The following is a 24,624-nucleotide window of genomic DNA, read 5'->3' on the forward strand; positions in this document are numbered from 1 at the left end:
TAAAAATAATAATAATAAACACATTACATGTTGACATAACGTGTATTTAAAAAGTAACTCTAACTTAGTGAAAAGAGAGGGCATTGTTCTACATTTTCATAAATCTCTTTAATAGAAGACAGCTGGATTCTCATAGCTGCTTTTACATTTAATCTGTTGAATATCACAAGCCATGTAGCTTCTGGAAAATGCCACTATACTTTTGTGAGAGTATGCGAGTGAAAAAAGCAAACCATGTCTTAGTATTATGATGATTGTTATTTTAACCACCTGAAGTGGTCTCAGGGATTCCCGTGGATCCCCAGACTGCACTCTGAGAACAAGTGCTCTATGCATTTGCTTATGCTCTTCTTTCAAGCATCTGCCTCTTCCTTGTCCACAGGAAAACTCCTATTCATGCTTCAAGGCACTAGGAAAAATTAATTGCTCCCTTACTTATATTCTCATAGAATTTTATAATATGCCGATCTTTGCACTTATTTTGTATCCTTATGATTGAGTGTTTAAACGTCTGGGGTTTTTTTTGCTGTTGTTAGACTACGAGTTGCTCAAAGGGGAAACCATGTCTTATACATTTTTCTCTCATTTTCTAGCATGGTACCTGGCATTCCATATGTATGGGATGTAAGAATTCAATTCAACAAACAAGTAATAAAATAGCTCCCACTCACTGAGCAACATAATATATGTTAGGAACTATGTCTGAATTATCTCAAATGTAACCCTCATAATAATGCTATGAAGGTACTATTATTACCAGTATTTTTTAAATGAGGAAACTAAGGTTTGCCCAGAGTTGAACAGCCATGGGTCATACACCATGCCAAGAAATATGAAGGTTAGTAAAAAGCAGGAATCAGAATCTTTGCCTTAAAGGCATTTACAATCTACTTTCAGAGACAAGACAAAATGCACAGATGAAAGGCAAATAACAGCATAAAATTAGCTAGCAACAGACCACAAAGACTATAATTAAAGAAAATGGCTACTTACCCAATGAATTATTTAGATTCAAACTTTTGGAGGATGTACTTCTATCAGAAAACCCTTGTTTTAGAATGCACACCAGATACGTGTATATTTGTTGACAAAATATATATTTACCTCTGCACTAATCTGTTACAAATGTACTAATATATACTAATATACTCAAAATATAAATTATAAAGAATTTTAAAAGAATGAGATAAAAAAATATATAAGAAGACATTCTATAACTTTTTTCAGCATCTTGATGAAGTATGTACCCCACTTTGGAGTCAGTTCATCTACACTGGCAGTCAGCTGTGGCCGCACACTAGGCTCATCTGCGGAGTTTTTAAGATATGACACTGGGATCACACCCCCAGGTTAATTAAATCAAAATTTCTGAGGGTAAGTACATGGATCGTATGAATTTTTTACCCCCTTCCCTCCCCCAGACAAGGAATTCTAATGTGCAACCAGAGATGAGAATCACGGGTCCAGCCACTAAGGACCGTGGTACCATGGAGAGAGGGCAGGAATTGCAGCCATTTGGGAAGACATCACAGGAAAGATGGTATTAAAATCAGCTTTGAAATTTTTCCTTGGAAGTATTGAAAAGTTATGTTTGTAGAGTTGTATTTGCCAGGTAAGCTGATCTTTTAAACCCCCCTTCCCTAAGTTAGGATACATGTTTTTATTTTTGGAAGCAGTGCCCATTTTGAGTGTACCTGGCTTGTCAAGGTATGGAAGTGAGGGGCCCTGAGTTGTTTTCTGTGTCTGGCTAAAAATCTGTGTGGACCTCTTGAGCTGTTTTTCAATAACAGTAATTGTGGAGGTGGTGATTTCTGTTGTCATAAAGTACTTTGTTTCAGGAAAGTACATTCTTTGAGTCAATATATAGGCCCTTAAATGGAGTCATGACATGTTTGTTCTGGAAGGCATCTTTTAGGAGAGCACCCTTGTTTTACACAGGAGGAAGCTGAGACCCAGAGATGGGAAGTGGTGTTGGGTGACTTACATAAGGCAAAGCTCTGAGGAGAGAAGTTTGGGATGTTGGTGGGGGGAGGAAGAGAGATGATCGTCCTTAGACAAATGGTTCTCAAATACATGCTATGAAATTCCACCTTCATAAAGTGCCTCAGGTCGTTCTGGGACAGGACGTATGAGCAGAATGGACGAGAGTAACTGTGGCTCCTCCATCTTTAGCTAATCCCACCAACACTGGGGTTGGTTTAAACATTTTAAAACAAATTACATGGAAGGCTCCTAAACTCCAAAAGTTAGGAAGCACCCTGAGCTCTCTGCTTTCCTATTCTTGGATCTGTTGTGACTATAGTGATCCAGAACCTTCCTTGTGAATGAAGAGGTTCAACTAGATGAGCTCTGAGGTTCCTTTTGACCCTCCATGAAAGCTCTGGGACTGTGTGCATTTCTAGATAGTGCCCGAATCTGAGGACAATAGTAGAGTACAAAACTGGGTTCTAAAAACCCCTCTTTGTGCTTTGTAACAGGGAGAGGAGAGAAATTCTTAGATAATTTGAATTTTGAGATCCAGAGGCTGGGGCCCCTAGACTTCTGGGACAAATGTAGCTGTACTTCACCAGGCCTGCTCAACATGGGTCATTATAGGTGAAAGACAGCACAGCCTGGGAGCTGCTTGACCTGGGGACAGTGTCATGCATAGACCAAGAAAATTCCATGTTGTCACGGCTTCTGTTCATTTGGGTTAAACTGGGTTTCACAAAGTGGATAACAATGCATGAAACCATTCTTGTTCTTCACTCTTTAAAACACATGAAAATACTGGACAGGTTCAAATGTAGGAGCTAGCATGCCACTTCATGTTTCTTTATGCATTCTGTTTACCTTGTTGCTTCTTTGTATCCTCCACTTTGCCTTCTTCACCATGTCCACCTAAAGAAGTCCAAAACACCAAGTGAAAAATGGGCAAACAGTAACAGTAGCTCATTGTCCGAAATGCCTGCGTGTACTTAACTTTATATGGTAAGCACTAGTATTAGCCACTAGTTTTAAACGAAGACACTGAGGCACACTCAGAGAGGATAAGTAACTTGCCTAAGGTCACACAGCTAGGAAGAGATTCAATATGGATTCAAACTCAGGTAATCAGTCTAGAGTCTGTGCTTTTGGCAACACATTTTGCCATCTCTTTGCTGAAACTGTCAGGGACGTCACGGAAGAAAAAAATCCAAATGTTCGGTGAATGTATTAAGTTTTCGTCATTACTTTTGATAAAAAATTTTTCATCATTACTTTTCATTATCACTTTTGATAAAAATTTTTAATTAAAAAATGAAATTAGGTCTATACCCATCAACTTGGCAAATATTTTAAATAGTAGCCAGTGTTGGGTCGGAAATGAGAGCATGGAATTTGCCCCACTGGGGAGACTGCCAATTTTGCACAGTTCTTCTGAAAGACAATCCGGCAGTATATATATAATACGTCCTTTAAATACAGCATTCCCTCAAACCCAGAAATTTCACTCTTATGAATTTATGCTAAATAACATTTGGACAAGTTCACAAAAGGAATATAAAATTTACCCCAGAACATTGTTCAAAATAACAAAAAGTTGGAAGCAACATAAGTAATTGAAATAGAGGGTCGGTTAAATAAATCATGGTGCAACACTAATAAAGGAAAATATGCACATATTAAGAATGTAATAGAAACATGTTTATTGACCTGGAAAGATATTAAAAATACTCTTGTTTTTAAAAGGAAATATTTTTAACTTAAAACATACAAGTTGATGTTGATAGTAGAATTAAGGCAATTATGTTTCTTTATTTGTACTTTCTGGTAGTTTCAAAATTTTCTACAATGTATTACTTATAAGATATTATAGAAAGAAAAAGTACTAGAACTTCCTTGCCTTAGCCACTGGAAAACGTTTTGCAGATGTGCAAAACAACCAATGACTGTAACCAGAGAATGTTCAAAGTGAAATTAATAGCTAACATTTATTGAGTACTCATTATGTGCTAGGAGCGCTATTAAATACTTTGAATTATTTCTTTTAATCCTTACAACTCTTATGATATAAGCACTCTCAGTAGTCCTTTTTAGCAGTTGAAGCATGAAGAGATTAAATAACTTGCCCAAATTTACTGAGGAGGAAGCGTCTAAGGGGACGTGAATAATTTGTAGGATTTAGAAATAAAGGAATAAAATTGACCCTCGGGTGTTAAGGCACCATCTCCTGGGAAAGGAGCATTTGCTAGTTAATCAAAGAAGATAAATTTATCTGGTTAAAAAGAAAACCATCTACTATGGGAGATTGAGCCCTGAGGGGACCCGAAATGGGTAAATAACTATATTGTGTGATTTTTGATGGAGTAGTTGACTTTTCTGCCAGATAGGAAGTGCTTTACTGGTAGATGGTTTTTTGTTTTGTTTTTTTTTAATTGGGTGCCATGCAAAGGGTATGTGATCTGAGAAGCAGCCTAGGAGTAAATTAATTGAACTCATTTTGATAACTTGGGGATTTTGCTTGGCTTTGCACCCAATCCCTCGCTTCCCAATACCTCACTCAATAAACATTGATCTGTTCATCTACACCCTCAAGGGTCTCCTCCTTTGGTATCTTGCTCTTCCACATTATTTTGTAGTTGGGAAATAAGAGACGCAGAAGTCCCAACTGCTCTACCAACTCTAGAACTTAAACTGTAGGGCCCTAGGGGTGGTAGTACAGTTGGAGATAGGTGTCTGAGGATTTTCTTCAGGTTGTGTTTGCATATCACTTAGCATAAGAATGAAAAGACATCAGTTGTGTGAATCAAAGAATGGGCCACCGATAAGCAACTTAGTCCCAAGAACAAGTAATGCAATTTCTTTGCAAACCAGTTTGCAAAGAAAATGTGCCTAGTGCCCTAACATCTGGCTGTCTCTTGAAGCTCAGGGGTGCCTTCAGACAAAGAGGAATTGCTTTCACTACTGCCTTTGATAATCTAATATTCTATCTAAATAGTGGGAGACAGGATCTTGAAAGGACAGAAAAAACTTCATTACTGTCATGTTTTTGTCTATGACATTCATGTTCCTCGAATGCCTCTACTCAACCTTCCCTTCCTCAGCATTCATTGAAACCCAGCTCAAGGGTCTCTCTTCTATAAAGAATTCTCTGGTGCTAGAGAATTATCTCAATATTCCTGGAACTGAGAATTATCTCAATATTCCTGGAACTCCATGACTTTTTAAAAAAAATTAATACATTCATTTATTTTTGGCTGTGTTAGGTCTTTGTTGCTGCACGCGGGCTTCCTCTAGTTACAGAGAGTGGGGGCTACTCTTCGTTGCGGTGCGCAGGCTTCTCATGTTGCAGAGCACGAGCTCTAGGCGCGTGGGCTTCAGTAGTTGTGGCACACGGGCTCAGTAGTTGTGGCTCGCGGGCTCTAGAGCACAGGCTCAGTAGTTGTGGCACACGGGCTTAGCTGATCCGTGGCATGTGGGATCTTCCCGGACCAGGGCTCGAACCCGTGTCCCCTGCATTGGCAAGCGGATTCTTAACCACTGCGCCACCAGGGGAGTCCCTCCATGACTTTTTGAATAAGTTTTGTAGTTGCATTGCTCTTCCCCAGAGGGACAGGAATGCTGCTAGATAACAACAATGGTAAATGAACAGCCATGACTAGAGTGGTGTCAGCCTATTTAATAGAGAGAAACCTAGTGGTTTAAAGTTAGACGTCACCTACCAGCCTAAGCCCTCAGTGCACCAGGCTTCAAATGATTTAAAAAGTCCAGTGTATTGAGAACCCTTGTGCAAGGGTTTAATGGGCTTCTAGCTGAAGACTGAAAGGTAGGAGATACCAGTTAGAGGCTTGGTTCCATCATCACTTACACATATTCTCAGTTACTTCACTTCCCAGTAGGACAGATGACACAGACACTCATACCTGATAAACTATTGTGAGAACAAAATAAAATCACAGATGTGAGAAAGCCTTTACCCAAGGCACTGTTGTAAACTACAAACCAAATCCTATGTCACAGAGGAGACTGTGATTATAAGGGTGGGTGGTCAATACCTAGAATTCACATATGCCCAACGAGACCAACTATCTGGAAATGACATGCACCAAGAAAAAGCCTGAGTGGCTGAAGAGGTCATAGGGAGAGAGGGATAGCTCGTGTCCAATCAAGGGAGAATATTAACATGCTGAAAAATAGAACTTTGGCAAGTTTTCCTAAAGTACTGAATAAACTTTGATCCACGAAACAGGTTTTTTTCAGGAAGAAAAATGGGTTATATAAATTTGAGTGAGACAAAATCAGATAGAATTTTTACCCGCAGCCTTTAGAACGCGGACGTGACTCTTCAAGAGGAAGGTAGGCAGCTCTCATCTTCTCAAGGGCAGGCACCTGGTCAAAGCTGAAACTCAACCCCTTGTATTAGGATCTGACAGAAGAAAGAAGGTGTTTATGATTTGCTTGAAGTTTCTGAAATAAGAACCCAAAGAAGACGACTCAGGTGCTCTTCGGCCAGCATTGTAAAGGAGGAGACTTCGATTTTGGCACTTACAGGAACATCAGTCCTTGGAAAGCTGGATTCTATTATGAGGGAAAGCGTTATTACTCAGGCACGCCTGGGTCTGGGATAACTCTTTCCTCTAGATGGCTGCTACCTTGGCCCCAATTCCACGCTCATCCACCAGCCTTCCTTCTCGCTCAGCTTCCAGGCCCTCTGATCATGGGGAACAATCTAAATGACAGGCAGAAGCGTCCTGTGCCCAGGAAAAAAAGACTGTGAATTAAAAACTATTACATCAGAGTTCAATTTTTCTTATTAATGATTAATTATAAAATTAAGTAAATTTAAATTCACTTAAAATTTCAAATAGAAGAAATATGGACTAAGGGGACATTCCTTTCTCACCTATCCCCGTGCCACTCACTGACACACAGTAGAGATACACCACAGGAAAGAACAAAATGCTGCATAATATCCCACAACTATTGAACCTTTTCTTTATTTCTGGATATCTAGGTAGTTTACAATTTTCCATGACGTGTTGCAGTGAACTTGAACATATATTTTTGTGCATTTTCTGTGAGATAGATACACAGAAGTGGAATGCCATGACAAAGTGTAAATACATTTAGAATATGGCTATGTGCTACTAAAATGGCCCATAAAAGATGGTACCAATTTACATTTCCAACAGAAGCATAAGAGAGTTGTCTATGAGTTTGATCAGTTGGGTTAGTTGCTTGGGCCAGATTATGCCTGCAGCAATGACAAAATTGGTTCTCTGTATTGCAAAATCTCTAGAACTTGGTGATGAAAATTGTCACTTCTGTGTAGGGTCTTGTCTAAGGGTCAGCAGATGGCTCTAAACAACACTGACCTCATGTCTCTCTTCAGCTTAAACTGTAGCACCTTGTGGCTCCTGGCGTGTATTAGACTGAACATTAATTTCCTGTGAAAACCCTAATCAATTGCTCTTTTGAGGGGTTTTGAGGGACTCAGTAAGTATCACCTTTCTCTTAAGCCCCAGGTCTCAATTTTAACTGGGCAAAAGACTAAGACAGAGAGAGTCAAACATTACATTTGTTATTTTTAAAGTTGAAATTGGAGAACATGTACACACAACTATATATATAATAATAATCAACAAGGACCTACTGTATAGCACAGGGAACTCAACTCAATACTCTGTAATAACTAATACAGGAAAAGAATCTGAAAAAGAATAGATATGTATATATATAACTAAATCACTTTGCTGTATACCTGAGACTAACACAACATTTTAAATCAACTATACTTCAATATAAAATAAAAAAATTTTTTTAAGTTGAAATTGGAGAATGTGAGTTATATCTGCTGTGCAAGTGGGTTTCCCCATCCTTACCTCTGGCATTAAAGAAATAACACCTGTCTTGGACTTCCCCGGTGGCAGAGTGATTAAGAATCCAGCTGTCAATGCAGGGGACACGGGTTCGAGCCCTAGTCCGGGAAGATCTCACATGCCACGGAGCAACTGAGCCCGTGCGCCACAACTACTGAGCCTGCACTCTAGAGCCCGTGAGCCACAATTACTGAGCCCATGTGCCACAACTGCTTGAAGCCCGCGCGCCTAAAAACTGTGCTCCTCAACAAGAGAAGCCACTGCAATGAGAAGCCCGCGCACCGCAACGAAGAGTAGCCCCCGCCCGCCGCAACTAGAGAAAGCCCACGTGCAGCAACGAAAACCTAACGCAGCCAAAAATAAATAAATAATTTATTAAAAAAAAAAAAAGAAACAACACCTGTCTTAGGCAGCACTGGGTCACCGCAAATCTCGCCCAAGGCCAAGGCTTTCACTGATACATTCATTAGCTGACAGAGAAAAGTCAGGAGTATACACTCTCTGGGTGGGTATGCTTAGCAACCCATGGCTACTGTTTCTTTCAAAGCTCGCGTATCAGATTATGTCTCTTTCCTTCCCTGAGGAAGAAACAGTGAGGAAATAGTGTGAAGCCAGAAGTGTTACACTAAAGGTGCTCCCTCTACAAGAAAGAAACATCAGGAATAGGGGAGATTCTTGTCCTTTCTGGCCCGCCTTCTCCAGCCCCATTCTAACAGGAAAGAGTTGCATGATTGATTAGTAATGCCTGCCATAGTCTGGGTGGAGGAAGTTACGGCATATTTGGCATGTATTTCTAATCCTGCAATAATTTTATAATGAGTAATATGTGGTTAGTATAAAAGTTAGATGCAATTGTGTCTTCTGAGTTATGAAAGATTTCACTACACATCAACTACCCCTGCAGACTTTCTGTCTCTATTCTCTGCACGTTCTGAGTCTCTGTTCCACGGTAGGGTGGAGAGATAGTCTGCTCCCAGTAATTTGCAACAGTCTAGGTCTTGATAGCTCTTGGTGCTATTCCCAGCACAGAGCTGGTATTTTTCTTGTAAGTGTTCATAATTCAGGACTCATATATCCAAATACCCAGCTTCTGCACTGGGGTAACAAGAGGCAGAAAAGAAAAAAAAGTCACTTTGCCAAGTGGCCAAGGATTAAATTGGTAGTGGAAAAAAAATTAGATTTTCAAGCTATTAAGAATTTATTACAAACAATGGAGCAATAAAACAAAGCTGATGTCTTTCTAAGCACTTGGTGTTTTCTACTTTGTACTCTAGTTGATGTTCTCTTCTAGAGAAGGAATCTTTATTTCTTTATTTTATTCTTTGTAGATAGTTTCCATTTACTCTGCTGAGGAGAGGAGAACATTTCTACTTGAGTTGAGTGATTTTAGGGCTCAAGAGAGATGCCAGATACGTCAGGGACCAATTAAGCCGGATTTTAAAATGCATGAGCTTCCTAATAGAAAAATAATAGGTGCTGGGTGGGGTGAAGCTGGGGAATAGGACAGAGGTGTACTGAGGAGGAAATAAGGAAAAACACTGAGAAGACAAAAAAGAGAGTTGTTCCTTGATGAACATGCTGCCCTGTTGACACTTCATTATTTCTGGCCCTTCTCCCTATTCAGGCAACAAGACTGCTGCTCCCTGAAGGACTTTAATTGACTTGTATATAGAGCCAGCCCCTCCCAAGAGCCCTGACCACATCCCTCCTCCTTCAGACCAGTGTTCCTCCAACTTCAGACATTAGCAGGTTGTGTTTCTGACTTTTGCCTTATCAACTTGCCACCTGCACTGTTTCCCACCTGGTTGTAATTTATTTATTTATACTGACTCGTTTTCAAAACTTTTTATGACTAAAAGAAAAATCAGTGTCACTTGCAGTAAACAGAAGGTAATCATAAAAATAAGTACAATGGAAACAAAAACGTTGTTTAAAAGTTTAAAAAAAAAATGAAAAGCCAATAATGAAAAATAATTATTGATGAACCTGGGAGCTTTACAAATTTCTAAACCTAAAATCAGTTCCTCAATGAGAAGAATGTATGTATTTACTAACAGTCAGTAATGCAGGAGTAGTCAACTCTTTAGTGCTTACTTCCACCTAAAATCACCTAATGGCTACAATTTGGAAAACATACTTTTCTAGGAGGCCAAAAGGTATAGTGGGAAAAGCTTGGGATTTCTCATCAGACCACACTGAGTTCCAGCTCTTACTGGTCTCTCACAGTGAAGTAGGGTGACAATAAGTATGTCACAGGGCTCCTGTGACACCAGAATGTAATCATATTGAAAAGCACTGAGAGCATATTTAGGAAATTTCAATTTTATTGTTTTCTACAAATATGATATTTATAGAATATCTTGTTTTAGAGTATTTTGTTCTGGGTGGGGAAAGGCATAACAAAATACAGAATCACAGAATTTGAGAAATGGAAGGGATTACTCAGAAAAAAATAAACAAAATTTATGGGCTCTATTTATTTTCCTTTCAAAATAAAAATAGCTTTATTGAGTCCCACGGGAAAAATGTACTGTCTTACTTACACTGTCTACTTCATTGACTAGAAGAATGTCAGTGAGAAAAGTGTTAAGAGTTTACAGACATTCAGTTAATATCTGGGCGTATTTGAGAAGTAGCCACACAGGTAGCATTCTAATCCTATAGCTTTACATTCAAATGAGGCCGGTGGGTTGCATGGAACCTCTGGGTCTCATGGCCCCTTGATCAGCAGCCCACTCCCCTCATTACTGATGAGGAAGCTGAGACTCAGAGCATCAAGTGTCCCCATGATCTTAAAAAATAAATCATAGGGACTTCCCTGGTAGTCCAGTGGTTAAGACCCCAAGCTCCCAAGGCAGGGGGCCCAGGTTCAATCTCTGGTCAGGGAACTAAATCCCGCGTGCCACAACTAAAGATCCCGAGTGCTGCAACTAAGACCCGGCATGGCCAAATAAATAAAATAAAAATAAAATCATAGATAGTAACAACACAACATTTTACCCAATGTCGACTCTCATTAAATGCTTAGTAGTGACCTAATAGCAACTGACAGTATTTTATATAATTCCAGAATAATAGAATGCTTATTACAGGAGGAATTTCAGAGCTCACCTAGTTCAGGGGTCAGCACTAAGGAATGAAGTGGGTCTGGGGGCACGGGGAGAACCAGAGAGATCAAACTATCTGGAATGGGCACAGTCCCCCACTGCTCTTCTGTGGCTTTGAACCCAGTGTTGCCAGAGCTGACTTCTAAAGAGAAGACAGAAATTTGGATTTCTGGATGCTTATGTGAAAATGTCTTTATCTTTTGGCAACTAAGCAACTGAACTCCCCTACCTCCTCTCCCACCTCCTACCACACACAGGAACAAAAAACCAAAACCCTCTGTGTTGGTCACATAAGACGTGTCTATGGTTTCCATCCACTCTTGAGTGTTGCCATATTGGTGCCTCTGATCTGGCCCAACTGCCTTGTCTCCGAGATGAGGAAATGGAGGCCCAGAAAGGAGAAGTGACTCAACCAAGGTCACATCAGAAGACTCTCTTCTAAAACCTCCTGTGACAAGCAGACAGATCATTCATTTTTAAAAAGTATGAGGAAATGAAACTGGAATTGGATAATCTAGAGAGCAATAATTCTGAGCACAGCTCTTTGTGTAATTGTCTGTAACCTATATTATCCAAGCTGGTGAACACATGAAGTTAAGAAAGTGAGCCACTGCAGGGACTTGCCTGGCGGTCCAGTGGTTAAGACTTCACCTTCCAATGCAGGGGGTGTGGGTTTGATCCCTTGTCTGGGAGCTAAGATCCCACATGCCTCACGGCCAGAAAACCAAAACATAAAACAGAAGCAATATTGTAACAAATTCAATAAAGACTTTAAAAATGGTTCATGTCAAAAAAAAAAACAAAAGAAGAAAAAAAAGTGAGCCACTGCAATAAAGAGTTGGTATGGAGGGTTTGAAAATTAAGTGGAAGTATTTGTTGGTGCAGGATGTTCCCAGAGGTGAGTTCCTACTCCGAAATCATGGACCAGCAGTTAAAGTAGCATGGGAATATGCTTCCCCCAGGTCTCAGAGAAAACACTGAGTGAGATAATATCATTTGCAGTTCCGTGGAAGGAAAACCCATGCATATTTTGCATCAGTCTTTGAGATGGATAAATGAATTGATGCTTCATTTATTAATGCCACCCTTTACTGTGAACTAGTCATGGTTCAGGCACTGGGGACACAGCATGAATAGGAAAAAAATTCCCTGCCCTAATGTGACTTATGTCTTAACGGGTTAAATGAGCTGCTTAGGCAGTTCTCAACTGGCTGAATAATGGATCAGCTCTTCCATCCTTCATGCCGACAAGAACAAGAAAGTTGATGGTGGCACTGAGACAAGAAGTTGGCTCTCCAGCTCCTAGGCCAATATTCTATTGCCATGGTAATGATATGGTCGCTGGCCTGGATTATGGCATAGGCTTTTATACGTTGAACCAAAGCTCTAAAAATACCAGGACGCAAAAGATGCTATTAACGGGACAAGGCAGGGGAACTGATATCAATTTACTTCTTTGTTGCCCATGCCTCACTTAAAAAAATATCCGAAACCCAGCACAAGCAGGGCGTGTACCTAAATTAAGCCTTTGGTCAGCTTTGCTGGGGAGAGATGACACATTTCCGTAAGTGATTCGTCTTCAGCCCTGTTGGCTCTGGCAGATTTATAGGGGTTATATTTTCATACACAAATTGTCCTTGAACAATTTCTCCACTACCTGGAACACTGCTCTCTCCTCCCTGCCCCCTGTCAGATGTGCCCATCTGCTGTCTCCCTCCCAGATTTTTCTTTAGTAACAAAGTAATTGTTGACATTGTAAGAAAAATCCAATTCTTGGTTGACGTTTACGTTCCAGAGGGTCTCTCTTTGGGGAGAAAATCAGCAGCAGATAGAGTTGCACATTCCTGACATTGGGGCCAGCTCCCTCGAAAGCCTGTATTACCGCAAGACAACTGCACTGCCCTTTCCAGCTGGTTCTCTTTTCTTTCTTGGGAGGGATCAAGAAAGACTAATGCTTTTTGTCCTTTACCCTCCCTCTATATGCCGGGGCTGCTGCATGGAGCGATGTCAGAAGACGGTCAAGGGGAAGATGGTCCATGAGCCTAATAGTCCCTGAGTTAAACTTCCATGCTCACTTCCCATGTGCCGGGTGATATTGTGACCTTGCACAGGTCGTTTATTAAACGTATCAGTTCTCTGACAATAATGGGAACTTGGAAGTCGTCGTGAGCATCAAACCTCCCCTGGCATCCACAGATGATGACACCCAGCCAGGCTGAAGGGTGGCCACTGTCTTCTAGGAACCGTGCCAGCTGATGGTGTGAAGACTGACCCTCTTACCAAATTTCATCGTAGCAAAGTCCCTACTAAATTGTCTTAACTGGATTAAAGTCAATCTTAATTAAGAGACAAAAGAGAAAAATGGTCAAGAGAAAGGGCTTTAGAATCAGGTAATCCTTGGTTTGTAACCCTGCTCTAGCACCTTCTAGCTTCAGGACACTGGACAAGTTAATTAAACTCTGAGCCTGGCTTTCCTCTTGGTAAAAATAATCTCCTCTGCAATACATCATGGAGTTGTCATGTTGGCATCTAGGTTAAATGAGATGATGTGTGAAAACACTTAAAACAGTGGCCTAACATCAAGGAGGACTCAATAAAAGGTAATTTTCATTCTTGGTATAAATTCTAAGTTAGAGAATATTTTCACCAATACATTTTTAATTAAGGAAACTCAGTTAACAAAAGCTTTGTGAGTAGGCCCTTACGGCACTTGCCATAACAAAGAGGGAAGAATATTTCAGAATTGCTATATTACTTATTTATAGGAAGAGGTTGCTTTGAAATAACTTTAAAAGTTCTGAGCAAAATGCTTTGATGACTAACTCGAGAGTAGGGTCTACACTCCCCTTGAAGCCTTGTTTACACATTAAGTCCTTATTTCATCATTGGTGCAAAGGTACGTTTTAGTTCCCTCCAAGGGGTGATAATATTCTGAATTTGCAGTATCTGGATTTCTGAGACTTTACTACCATCCAAAGTCTTAATTTCAGAGAGATCCTGCATACTTTAAACCTGAAATAATCTAGTCTTATATCCAGTACAGTTGACCTAGAAGATACCCTGTTGATGACATGATTTTGAGGCTCAGGTCTTGGTGCTGGTCTTCAGGAATACAGTGATAAAGAAAGTAATAGTAATACCTCCTGCATCTGTGGAAATGATTTCATTTATGCTCACAACAATCGCTTGTGGCAGAAAGAAAGATAAATTATTTCCCATATTTTACAGTTGAGGAAATTGAGGATTGGAGAGTAAATCACTTGCCTCATGACGTGTGCTTCAGTGGTTTACGAACCTTTATGGAGCTATTTAGTTGCAGAATTCTTTCAGAAACTGAAATGTTTTCTGTAAGAGAAAAAAAAAAAGAACCAGAGAACAGCCTACCAGCCTCGCCCTCCTTCCTGTCCTGACATTCAATGATCCCAAATCTGTGGTGGGAAACAGCTTCCTTTGACAATGACCATGGTAGCCCTGGCAGGTGGTAATGAGAGAGTAGAGCTCTTTGATTCTAGATTTCTACATGCCCTTGAAATCTACTGAGAATTACGGAGATGAGACCTGCTTCCCTAATACTGATGGAGCTGCCTTGGTGGTTGAAACGCTGACCGTGAAGGTGATCTGGCACAGCGCAGCAGACTGATGGGCTCTGCTCCCTGCTCACCACTGGCTGCAGTTCTGCTTCTTGCCTATTCGACGTACTGGGGAAATAGGAGAGTCTGTAAAAAGAGGAAGAGCCCTAGTGTTGGTGATGCTAGCACATAAGGATGGGGAGGGGAACGAAACCAGTGTCTCTAGGTGAGGAAATTGCAAAGTAGCCAGTGGGATATGGGGGGCAATTTTACAAAATCCTTTTTTGCAGTCTCCAAGATCGACTGCAATCCTTTGGTTATGATGATAGTGCACATTCACAGCTCTCTTACTGGTTTCAAACACAGACACACATTAACAGGAACGCAGCTAGCTAGAGAGATATAGAGACAGCATCGTCAGCCATTGGTGAGTGCTTCATGGCTTACAAAGCCCCTCCAGATATACACGCTCATTTCATGTTGGCATTGCAACCAATTTGGTGCTTCAGCAATGTCAGTTAAATGAATAAACAAACATCATTGGCTGAAAAGTAGGTATCTTTATTCATATTTTACAAGTGAGGAAATTGAGATATTAGGTGATGTGCCTGAAGTCATGCAGATGTAATAAGGTTATCTGACTCTGAATCTGGTGACCTTTCCATTACATCAATGCATGCTCTCATTGACACCTTTGTCACTGCATCACAGAAGCAGACTTGTTATGCTACAAAGAGGCTTAGGCCTCCTGTCTATTCCATGCTCTTCTTTGTCTATAAAGGAAAAGGGGCCCAAAGGAGTTTAGAGTAAAATTCTATGTGGAAACACGATCTCTTCCTCTAAAGAGACTTGGATTTTATCTTCTTATCTCTTCTCCAGAGATCATACAATTTATGATGTTCAAAAGATCAGAGATGTACAAAAAGTTCCTAGGAAGATGCAAAGGTATTCAAGAAATGGAAATGTGAGGTGGCTGTAACAGAGAAAGAGATCTTTGTTGGTTACGTTTGTAAGAGCTGCCGTAACAAATTCTAAAATGTTAGAGGTTTAACATCATCAAATGTTCTCATTCGTGGGACAGTCCTGCGCAGATGTTCCTCATTAGTTAGGGTGGGTGGATGCTCTGTGCCATCACTCAGGTGTCCAGGTGAATGGAGGCGCTGCCATCCTCGACATGTGGTTTCTCACCGCAGGTCATGCTGGGCAAGCAAAAGGGAGAGGAGAATGGGGGATTGAACAGCAGAGTTCTTTATGGGCCAGGCCTGCGGCACATCATTACTTTCCACAGGTCATTGTTAGAATGCAGCCATGTGGCTTATCTGATGCAAAGGCGCCTGGGAAACGTAGCTGTGTTTACGAGGAGAAGAGGAAACGCTGGCGACCAGCCAGCAATCTCCGCCACAGGATCCAAAGGCAGGATGGTCATTACGGGGAAGTGACAACCTCCTCAGGTTGAAAAAATGCCCATAGGTCTGTCCTTTATTTTAGATGGAGTTCTCAGAAGATCTTGATTCCAAACTATAGCTTTGACAGGAAGGGTGAGTGCATGGAGAAAGGAACGTCCAAATTATGTTCACCTTTACTACCAAGATGATGAAGTTTTCCTGGTCAGCTAAGCTAGAAGTCATTGTTTTCTCCCCTGGAGTCCCACATTACTCCATTTCTTCACCTCCCATGCACTCTTCAGCCTTGATAATCAGGCTCCCACCTTTTCTTTTCTTCCCTCCGTAACCTCTGAAGTAGAGAGTGATTTCCGGGGCTGTACAATTTCGTTCCACATCATTCCACCTTTACTTACTTGTGACTGTGGGCAGGTGACCTAGCTTCTCCCTATCTCAATTTCTTCAACTACAAAATAGAACCCACTTGCTGGGACTGCTGTGAGTGTAAATTGAGAGGGTGTGTGTGGAGGACTGAACAATGGTTGGTACCTAGTAAGCATCAGATATTAGCACTAGTTACTAGCATTTTGATGTTGTAGACATGTTTCTGAAACCTCTTCCCTTGCTTTCCATGACATGGCCCTCTCATACGGCTTTTTCTTCTTCTTCTCAATCTCTCGTAGGCTCTCATTTCACCACTGATAACTAATTTAGAGTTCTAAGAATGTACTTTTCTAAGTCTTCATCTCTTCCTCGTACACCCTGGGAGAGCTCATCCACTCACATGGCTCCATCAGCAATCCGCACGGAGACGACTCTAGAACTGTATCTCAGCACAGTTATTGTCTCTCAAATCCAAGTTTGAAACCAGGTGCCAAACAGGTATTCCTATTCAGAGATTTCACAGCCATGAATAACTCAACATGTTCAGAATGGAATCCATAATCTTTGTCTTCATCACTGGGCTCCTCTGCCTAAACTTCTGGGCTGGAGTGGTGGCATCACGATGTGCTCTACTCCCCAAACTAGAAACATGGGCCTCCAGTCTTTCATTCCTAATATTCACATTGTAACTGTAGAGGACAGCAGAATTACTTTTTCTTTTCCAAAGTATTTCCTACCCTTTTTACTGCTCCCATCTTTGTAGAATCTCTTCCTCTACAGGACCTCCCCCTCCATGGCAGGAACATATTCCAACTTCACTGGCTGCAGCCTTTGCCATGTGAATTGCTTTGGCCAGTGGAACGTGAGAACCAGGGTAATATTCGCAATGTCTGAGTAGAAGCTTGAAGAACCACTGTTTTGTTTTCCTTCTGCCATGAGAATGAAATGTCCCAAATAGGGGCTGATCCCTGAGCCTGGGTGCTTGAATAGAGAAGACTCATAGAGCAGAGCTGCAGCTGTCCTGCAGCTGACATGTAATATGAATGAGAAATAAACCTTTATCATCATAAGCCATGAGAATGTTATGGTCATTTCTTATTGAAGTATAGCCAAACTACGTGCTGTTTGGGGCTGGGTAATGAGCAACTAATTATTACTGGAGGACGGAAAGATGGCAACCCATGTTATATGAAGGTAAAATAATACAATACTCAGGGGTAAAAAATGTCATCTGTGATTACTTGGAAGTATGGGAGTTTGGGAAACGGAATAATGCTGCTATGCCTTGGTTCTACTGGCTGCATTTGACAAGAACGAGCAGAGCTTGAAAATGAACTAGCAGGTTGACAAGCAAAATCAAAAGGGCATACTTAAGCCTCCAAATTGCAGGACTTAGGGAAAATGAAAGCATTTGTCACCTACGCTGATAAAACACAAAACCGGGAAGGCAAACCTGAGTGACAAAATCGAACTGAAACTTCCTTTCTTACAACACTACAACTTGTATGATTACTGAATGGTTATTTTGTAGTCGTGCTTACTGGGCAATTGCTTTCTTTTAAATTTTAAAATTAAATAATTAAAAAAATTTTATTGCAGTATAATTGAAGGGCGGTTGCTTTTGACCAACCATCTCCTTTCTCTTTTATTTCTTTATAAATTTTTATTTGAAAATAGAACTCTGCCCTTAGATATTCTTGATAATCTGTTTTATTCATAAATGGTAGGGATTCTAACATGACTTATTTATTTATTCAACACATGTTAATTAAGCACTTGCTATGAGTGAGGCATTGTGTTAGGGAACCAGGATGCATTAATGAACAAAATACAAAAACTTCTGTTGTTATAAAGCTTGCAACCTGGGGTAGGTGAAAGGCTAATAAAATTTAGCAAAAAGAAAATAGACTTTGGGAATTGGTGGACGAGTAGGAGGGGTGGTTAGATTGGAGCTGACTAAAGAGGCAACAGCATCTGCTGACACTTTTCAAGAAATTTAAAACATGGGAGTAGAAAGGTATTAACATTATGAAGATGTTGGGGTACTGGGTGATTGAGGCTTTTTGTTTCTTGATTGGTTCATTTGTTTTAAAGATGGGAGATAATAAAACATATATATATATATATATATATTTATTTATTTTAGTGCTCAAGGAATAATCTACAGAGAAGGAGAGATGGGAGATGCAAGAATAAAAGGGGTAACTGAGGAAGCTTTGCCATTTACTTCACAGTATGTCGTTGGGCAAATCATTTCCATTCTGAGTCTTGGCTTCCCTATTTTTAAAATAAGGAGGTTGGACTAGCTCAGTGGTTTTAAAACCATATTCAGGGGTTTTGCAACCATTTAATTTGAGTTTTATTTTAAAGTACATTTCTATTCAATTTTAAGAATTGCAATAACAAAAAATTATATTCCCCCAAATTCTATATGTTAAAGTCTGTCAATCCTTCTACATATGTGGCCAGGTTACCTTTTTTTGTGAAGATCTTGGAATACAGTGTCTTCTGACATTTGAAATTGTAAAATTAAGTTTCCTGATTCCATTAAAAAAACCCACAAAAAACTGTTACACTACTTATTTCTGTGAGAAATGATGTTCTCAACAGCAGCAAACCAGATGCTGAGGCAGGTATAAGGCTCTTAACTATCATTCATAATCCCAAATTTCAATATTTTGGATTTATCAAATCAGTCTTTTCATTCTAACTTGTTGACTTTATAAACGATAAATGTTAAAATTAGGACTATTTCTTGCTTGCTGTTTAAATAAATTTATACTAGTGAAATACTCTTAAAACCTAATTTATACGCTGGAGTTCTACGTATGATTTCATTAACAAAATATTTAAAGTTTGAAAGCTGTGGAATAGGATAATCTCTAAAATTCCTTTAAGCTCCATCAAATCTACAATTTTGTTGACCTAACAACATAACCCGGATTTATAGGATAACTGCCAACTTCCCACTTTACTTTGTACTTGGAGCAAGTTTTTGAAGCAAGAAGAAGATGGAAAAAAATGGCTGAGTGTGGAGGAGGGAAAATTCAGCTGCACTTACTTGAAACCAACACAGCCCTTCTAGAGAATACACTAAAGAACCAGTGGCCAGCTTTAATTAGCATTTCCTATAGTGAATTAGGAAATGGATTCCTCTTAGTGGGCCGTATCTGTCTCTTGTAAAGAACTCTAATTCAGATGGTCACATGGAAATAAAATGGCATCCAGGGGCTGTTTTGAACTGTACCAAACTAAATTCTACTGTTATCAAACCCAAGCCCTAAATTTCAAACTGTCAGTGTATAAGTATATGCTTTTTGTTTCCTTTGAATTTGCATAAACTCTAGTAATTTTTTTTTTTTGGTTGGTAACAGTGTTTGTGTTAAAATCACACCTTCTTTTGATTTCTTGCATGCATATAGGCTTTCTCCTGCTTGTGGACATAAGTGCTTTTATCTCACTCTGCAATCAGTCACAAGCCAGGGTGGAGGCAGGGAATGTTTGGTACAATATTTCCTATATAAACAGTTTTGCTGTAAAAGGAACAATATGGCTCTAATTTTGATGTATGATCAGTTTAGAAATGTGCAAACGCATTTGAATATACATCCTGTACATGACAACAGCAATGTGAAATTGATACACAAAAAGATTTTTTTTTGGCTCTAGTGATTTCCCTAGCCCTCCCCCAACCAGATAATATCAGCTTCATTTGTAAGCTTTTAAGTGAAAATGTCTGCTTTGATAGCTTTCCCAAATTGATAAAAATATATGCAGTCAAATAGAATTTCTTTTAATGGTCAAGTTGTCCCCTGGCATACACACTCTATCTTAGTCTGAATACAAATAAAAGCAGCCCAAATTGAAGAGGATTTAAAATTTTCCAATGTAGCTTGAAGTAAAATTGGAAGTGGCAGTGGTAGAGACACAGCTCAGGGATATTCCAGATGTATTTGTTCTGTGTGAGAAAAAAGCACTGGGTTATTAGGTCCTATTTGACTGGGCCAGGTGGGAGGAGCAGCTTTTTCCCTCTGGCTGGTCACAAGCGGCCCAGGTGCGGGTTAGCCTTGACCCGGCAGCCTAGTGGTGGTAGTGGTGCCTTTGCTCTTCGCTCTCTTTCCCACAGTACAACTCTGGGGTTGAACAATAGCAACTCAGTGAATGCAGTTGTAACTTGGCCACTGGAAGTTTCTATTATTGAACAGTGATCCTTTCTTAAAAGGTACAAGTATCACCATAATCCTACCACCTAATTACAGTACTATTTACTGTGAATTTACTAAAGACCAGAATGTACGGATACCAGCTAAACCAACCTCTGAAGTTGATACTACTATTAATATCCCTATTTTTCTGAAAAGGAAACTAAAGCTTAGAGACACTATGTAATTTAGCTAAGACAATATATTTAGGAAGTGGCCTAGCTGGGATTAAAGCCCAGTTTAAGAGCTAATGTTCTTAATTTCAAACTGTATCTCAGCCCTAATGCATGAAAATTATTTTTCCATGTTTTTGTCTTTGTACATACATATGCATAAATTTTCTTATGTGAAATTGGAGGGAACACACACACAGATACTGTAATACAGCAAATTGAAATATTGGAATATTTGAAATATTTTAAAATTATCTTAAGAATATTTTGCTATTGCTTGTATAGTCTCCATTACTATGATTCTGTCATTTCTAATGGCTGCAAAGTTCATATTAAAAGTGTATTTACTGTGTGATTTCAAACTCTATGGCAGGCATTTCGTTATTACGTACACTAGGCATTTTGTTCTTCCCCCACCAAAAAAGGAAATTATTAGATGTATGTATCATCATCTCCATTTTACAGATATGGAAGTTGAGGGTCATCAGATTTGAGTAACTTACCCAAGATCACGCATCTGGTCAGGGTCTGGGCTGACTCCATAACCCGGCTCTTTTCACGATCCCGTAGCTGACTTCAGAAACCAGCTAATCAGAAATCAGAAGTTAACAGATCAAAATGTCCAACACTTGGGGCACGGATAGGTTTCATGTCCTTTGTGGGCAATAAATTTACTATGTTGATAGCAGCTGAATGTAAAAATGAGCACTGATTTTCTTCCCGATGAAAGAAAGCTTATCCTGTGGACTACAATGATAGGAGCTGTGCTTGGGTGGGTGATCCAGTGGATCACAATGGATTTGGGCAGATCTATCCAGGCCCAGCAATCTGTCAAGCAGTATAAGTTTACAGGGTCTGGGTGTCAGGTCTCCTGGGGTCTGCTCTGGGGAGAGAAGGCCATGAGACGGGGAAGGAGGCCGCTTCATTTGCGGTGTGTGTGTGTGTGTGTGTGTGTGTGCGCGCACGCACACACGGATGGGAAGTCCCCATCGCCACCAGACACAACTTGGAGATTCTTTTTCTACAAATGCCAAGTACTAGCCATCTTTTTCTCATCCCTTCCCCTTTCCAGTTTCTTCTCTATCTTAAGGCAGGCGTCTTCATCAGGGCAGGCTATTAGAAGAAAAATACCACAGATTGGGCAGTTTAAATAGCAAAAATTTATTTCTCACAGTTCTGGAGGCTGAGAAGTTCAAGATCAAGGGGCTGGTAGATTCGGTGTCTGGTGGGAGCCTGCTACCTGCTTCATAGACAGACAGCTGGTCCTCATCTGGCAGAGAGCAGAAAGCCAGAGCAAGGTCTCCTGTCTCTTCTTCCAAGGGCACTAATCTCATCCATGAGAGCTCCACACTCATGACCCAATTATCTCCCAAAGGCTCCACCTCCTACACCATCACATGGGGCATTAGGATTTCAACATGTGGCTCTGGGGAGGGGGAACACATTTAGTCCACAACAGCAGGGTTTCCCACCATGTGCTGCGGCAATGACTGATGGTATACCTGAGGTAATTTTTAGGGATGCCCAGGTGAAACATTTAAAAAATTTTAATCGTCATGTACTTAATTTATATATATTTGAAAATATATATAGAAGCACATTAAACAGTGACTTCAACCAGTATTATTGCTGAGGATGAATCTAAATTAAAATAAAAAAGTGAATCATTTGAAGAAAAATGTTAGAAAAAAAATATGGGTGGTACTAGGATGTGCAAGAATCCTGAAGGTGGTTGATGAGGGAGGGAAGTGTGGGGCAATACTGCTTAAAACATGTTACCTCCTTCCCTCTCTTCGCATGCTGCACTGCGGGCCTAGTCTGTTACTCCAGCACTATGCTTTCATGATCTTTCTGGCTGGAACTCCGTCTCTCTTGCCCTTTGAATCCACCACTCCTCTGCCTCAGCACCTGGCGCAGTGCTCAGCACAGAGTAGGAAGTTCAGCTGGGACCCTCAGTCTCTCTGCTTGTCACATGTCTGTCCAGCAGCTCAACCTCTGGCCAGCCCCTGGGCTCTACCTTCCAGCAGCCAGTTCTGAGATTCAGGGCTCTCGAAGTCTGATCTTCTGCTAAGAGAAGGGAACAAGGGACAGAAATAGAACAAGATATCTTGAACACAGATAAAAGGCTTTTTGATATTTGCATCAGATATGCTTCTTAAAGAGGAACTATTTTTATAGTATTATCTATAAGACATTATAGGCAAAAATTAATTTTCTAAGTCTTTATAGTTAAAACAGTCTGTGCACAGAAGGAATTTAAATTCCTCTTTTAATAAAAAACCATGCATTGTCCTGCAGGCAAGGGGCTAGGCTGTTTTTTTTTTTTAAATGTGATTATTTTGTGATTTCTGATACCAGGAGAAATTTGTAAAATGCTATAAAGACTGCTGCGCTTACCTCACTGCATTCCACACTGTGTCCATGCTTCTTCATAAAGGATTATTTGGGGGGCGGGGAAAATGGCAGAAATATTACAATATAGCAATTCAATAAAGCATTGTAAAACCATAAACTACAGCAAGGATAGGAACTAAAGCTTTTTAGGTGGAGGAATTAAAAATAGGCAAGGCAGGATGAACTGCCTGAGCTAAATGAACAGGAGGCCAATAATTGAGCTTAGAACTACGGGTTGAACCAAAGGCATTTGAAGTGTTAATTTATTAAATAACCCTTTGCTTTCATGGCTTACAATAAAAAATATTTGTGGTCAGGAAAGTTAGGAGACAGGAAGTTGAAGTCTTCTAAACCCATTTCTATGCTTGGAATGAAACCAAACCTTTATCCAATCATAAACCTTACATGTTTATGTGCCCGGGAATGGAGAGGGGGAGAGAGGGGAGCAGCATTTGATTTAAGGAACCTCTTTTCGCCCTGGGTTTCGGTCCTAGCGGGGTGTCCTCACGCAGCTTGGAGGAGACGGCTGTCTCCCCTGCCTCTCCCCTGCCTCGGTCCACAGCACCCACCCCCTGAGCTGGTGGGCACGTACTGGCTCAGTTTCCCCGCTTTGGTGAAAACTGACAGGGAAGTAGGGAACGGCTTAATGATCACAGCTGAACTGGATCTTTATGAAAAGGATCCTTTCCATCCTAGAAATCTGAGCCATTGAAAATAGTTTCGATCCAAGAGGGTGACTACCCAACTGTCCACACAGGCCGGCTCGAAAGGAGACTGGGTCAGATGACTTAACATTATCTGTCTTGAACACGATGCCTTGAAAACACAGGGCTTGAGAGCAAGCCATTGCCCTTAGGCTCTTTTTACCGGTGCGGCATCCTGGTCTAGTCTCTGTGAAAAATGTGATGGGAAATACCCTTAAGGGCCAGGACAAAAATATGAATTTCTTACACAGCTGGATATTTCTAATATCTTTATTTGATGGATGAAGAAACCGAGACCTTAGGTAGTAAAATGATTTGCTGCGGTGTGTATCCACTGAGGAAGGAGACTCTCTGAGTCCTCGTTGAGAGCAGAGTGATTTTGAGAAAGTGATTTAACCTCTCGAAACCTCAGTTTCCCCATCCTTAAAGTGGGGTTAACGATAGTTTGCACTTCCATGGATTGTTTATAAATATCTGAGTTTTCAATTCCCAGTCCAGGGCTGAATGTGGTATAATTCTTCCTTCTTCACAAGGTGCTACCTCTTTTTCCAAAGCTTAGAAAAGGAGTGTTTATAGGTTTGGCATGATCTGCTCACTCTTCACCCAGTGACCCGGGGCAAGGTTGGCCAGAGGTGATACAGGAATAAAAGGGGAGAGTTAAGGAACTTAAATCTGCAAAGTGAGTACTCTGTATCAGGCACTTTACATGCATCGTCTTATTTATTTTCTGAAAAAACAAAAAGAACATTTAGGAGATGGGGCTTATGATTCTCATTCTCAGTTAGAGATACTGAACTTCCAATAGGTTATGTGATATAACTGAGGCGGCATAGTCGGGGCACACCAGGTCCCAAACCAGGCTGCTCTT

The 24,624-nt window shown here is 40.4% G+C and overlaps 1 protein-coding gene across 11 annotated transcripts in view; it reads right to left on the reverse strand.

Moving 5' to 3' along the window:
• Positions 1-24,624, reverse strand: part of ARID5B (AT-rich interaction domain 5B) — a 289,023-nt gene that overhangs the window by 195,659 nt on the left and 68,740 nt on the right. For 5 of the 11 annotated variants that reach the window (XM_079899440.1, XM_079899444.1, XM_079899442.1 and 2 more), the window contains 6 exons: positions 22,438-22,725; positions 21,162-21,245; positions 10,953-14,664; positions 6,512-6,713; positions 6,278-6,388; positions 2,833-2,880 (listed from right to left, as the gene is read on the reverse strand). Coding sequence is in view for 1 of the 11 variants with exons in the window: in XM_079899435.1 (XP_079755561.1) it covers positions 2,833-2,874 (42 nt within the window). In the remaining 10 variants the exon portion in view is untranslated. Of the gene's footprint in view, positions 1-2,832; positions 2,881-6,277; positions 6,389-6,511; positions 6,714-10,952; positions 14,665-21,161; positions 21,246-22,437; positions 22,726-23,055; positions 23,910-24,624 lie in introns of those variants that run through there. The other 6 variants (XM_079899441.1, XM_079899439.1, XM_079899430.1 and 3 more) reach the window with 6 other exon arrangements.

This window comes from Stenella coeruleoalba, assembly GCF_951394435.1.
Source record: "Stenella coeruleoalba genome assembly, chromosome: 16".
Lineage (NCBI taxonomy): Eukaryota > Metazoa > Chordata > Mammalia > Artiodactyla > Delphinidae > Stenella > Stenella coeruleoalba.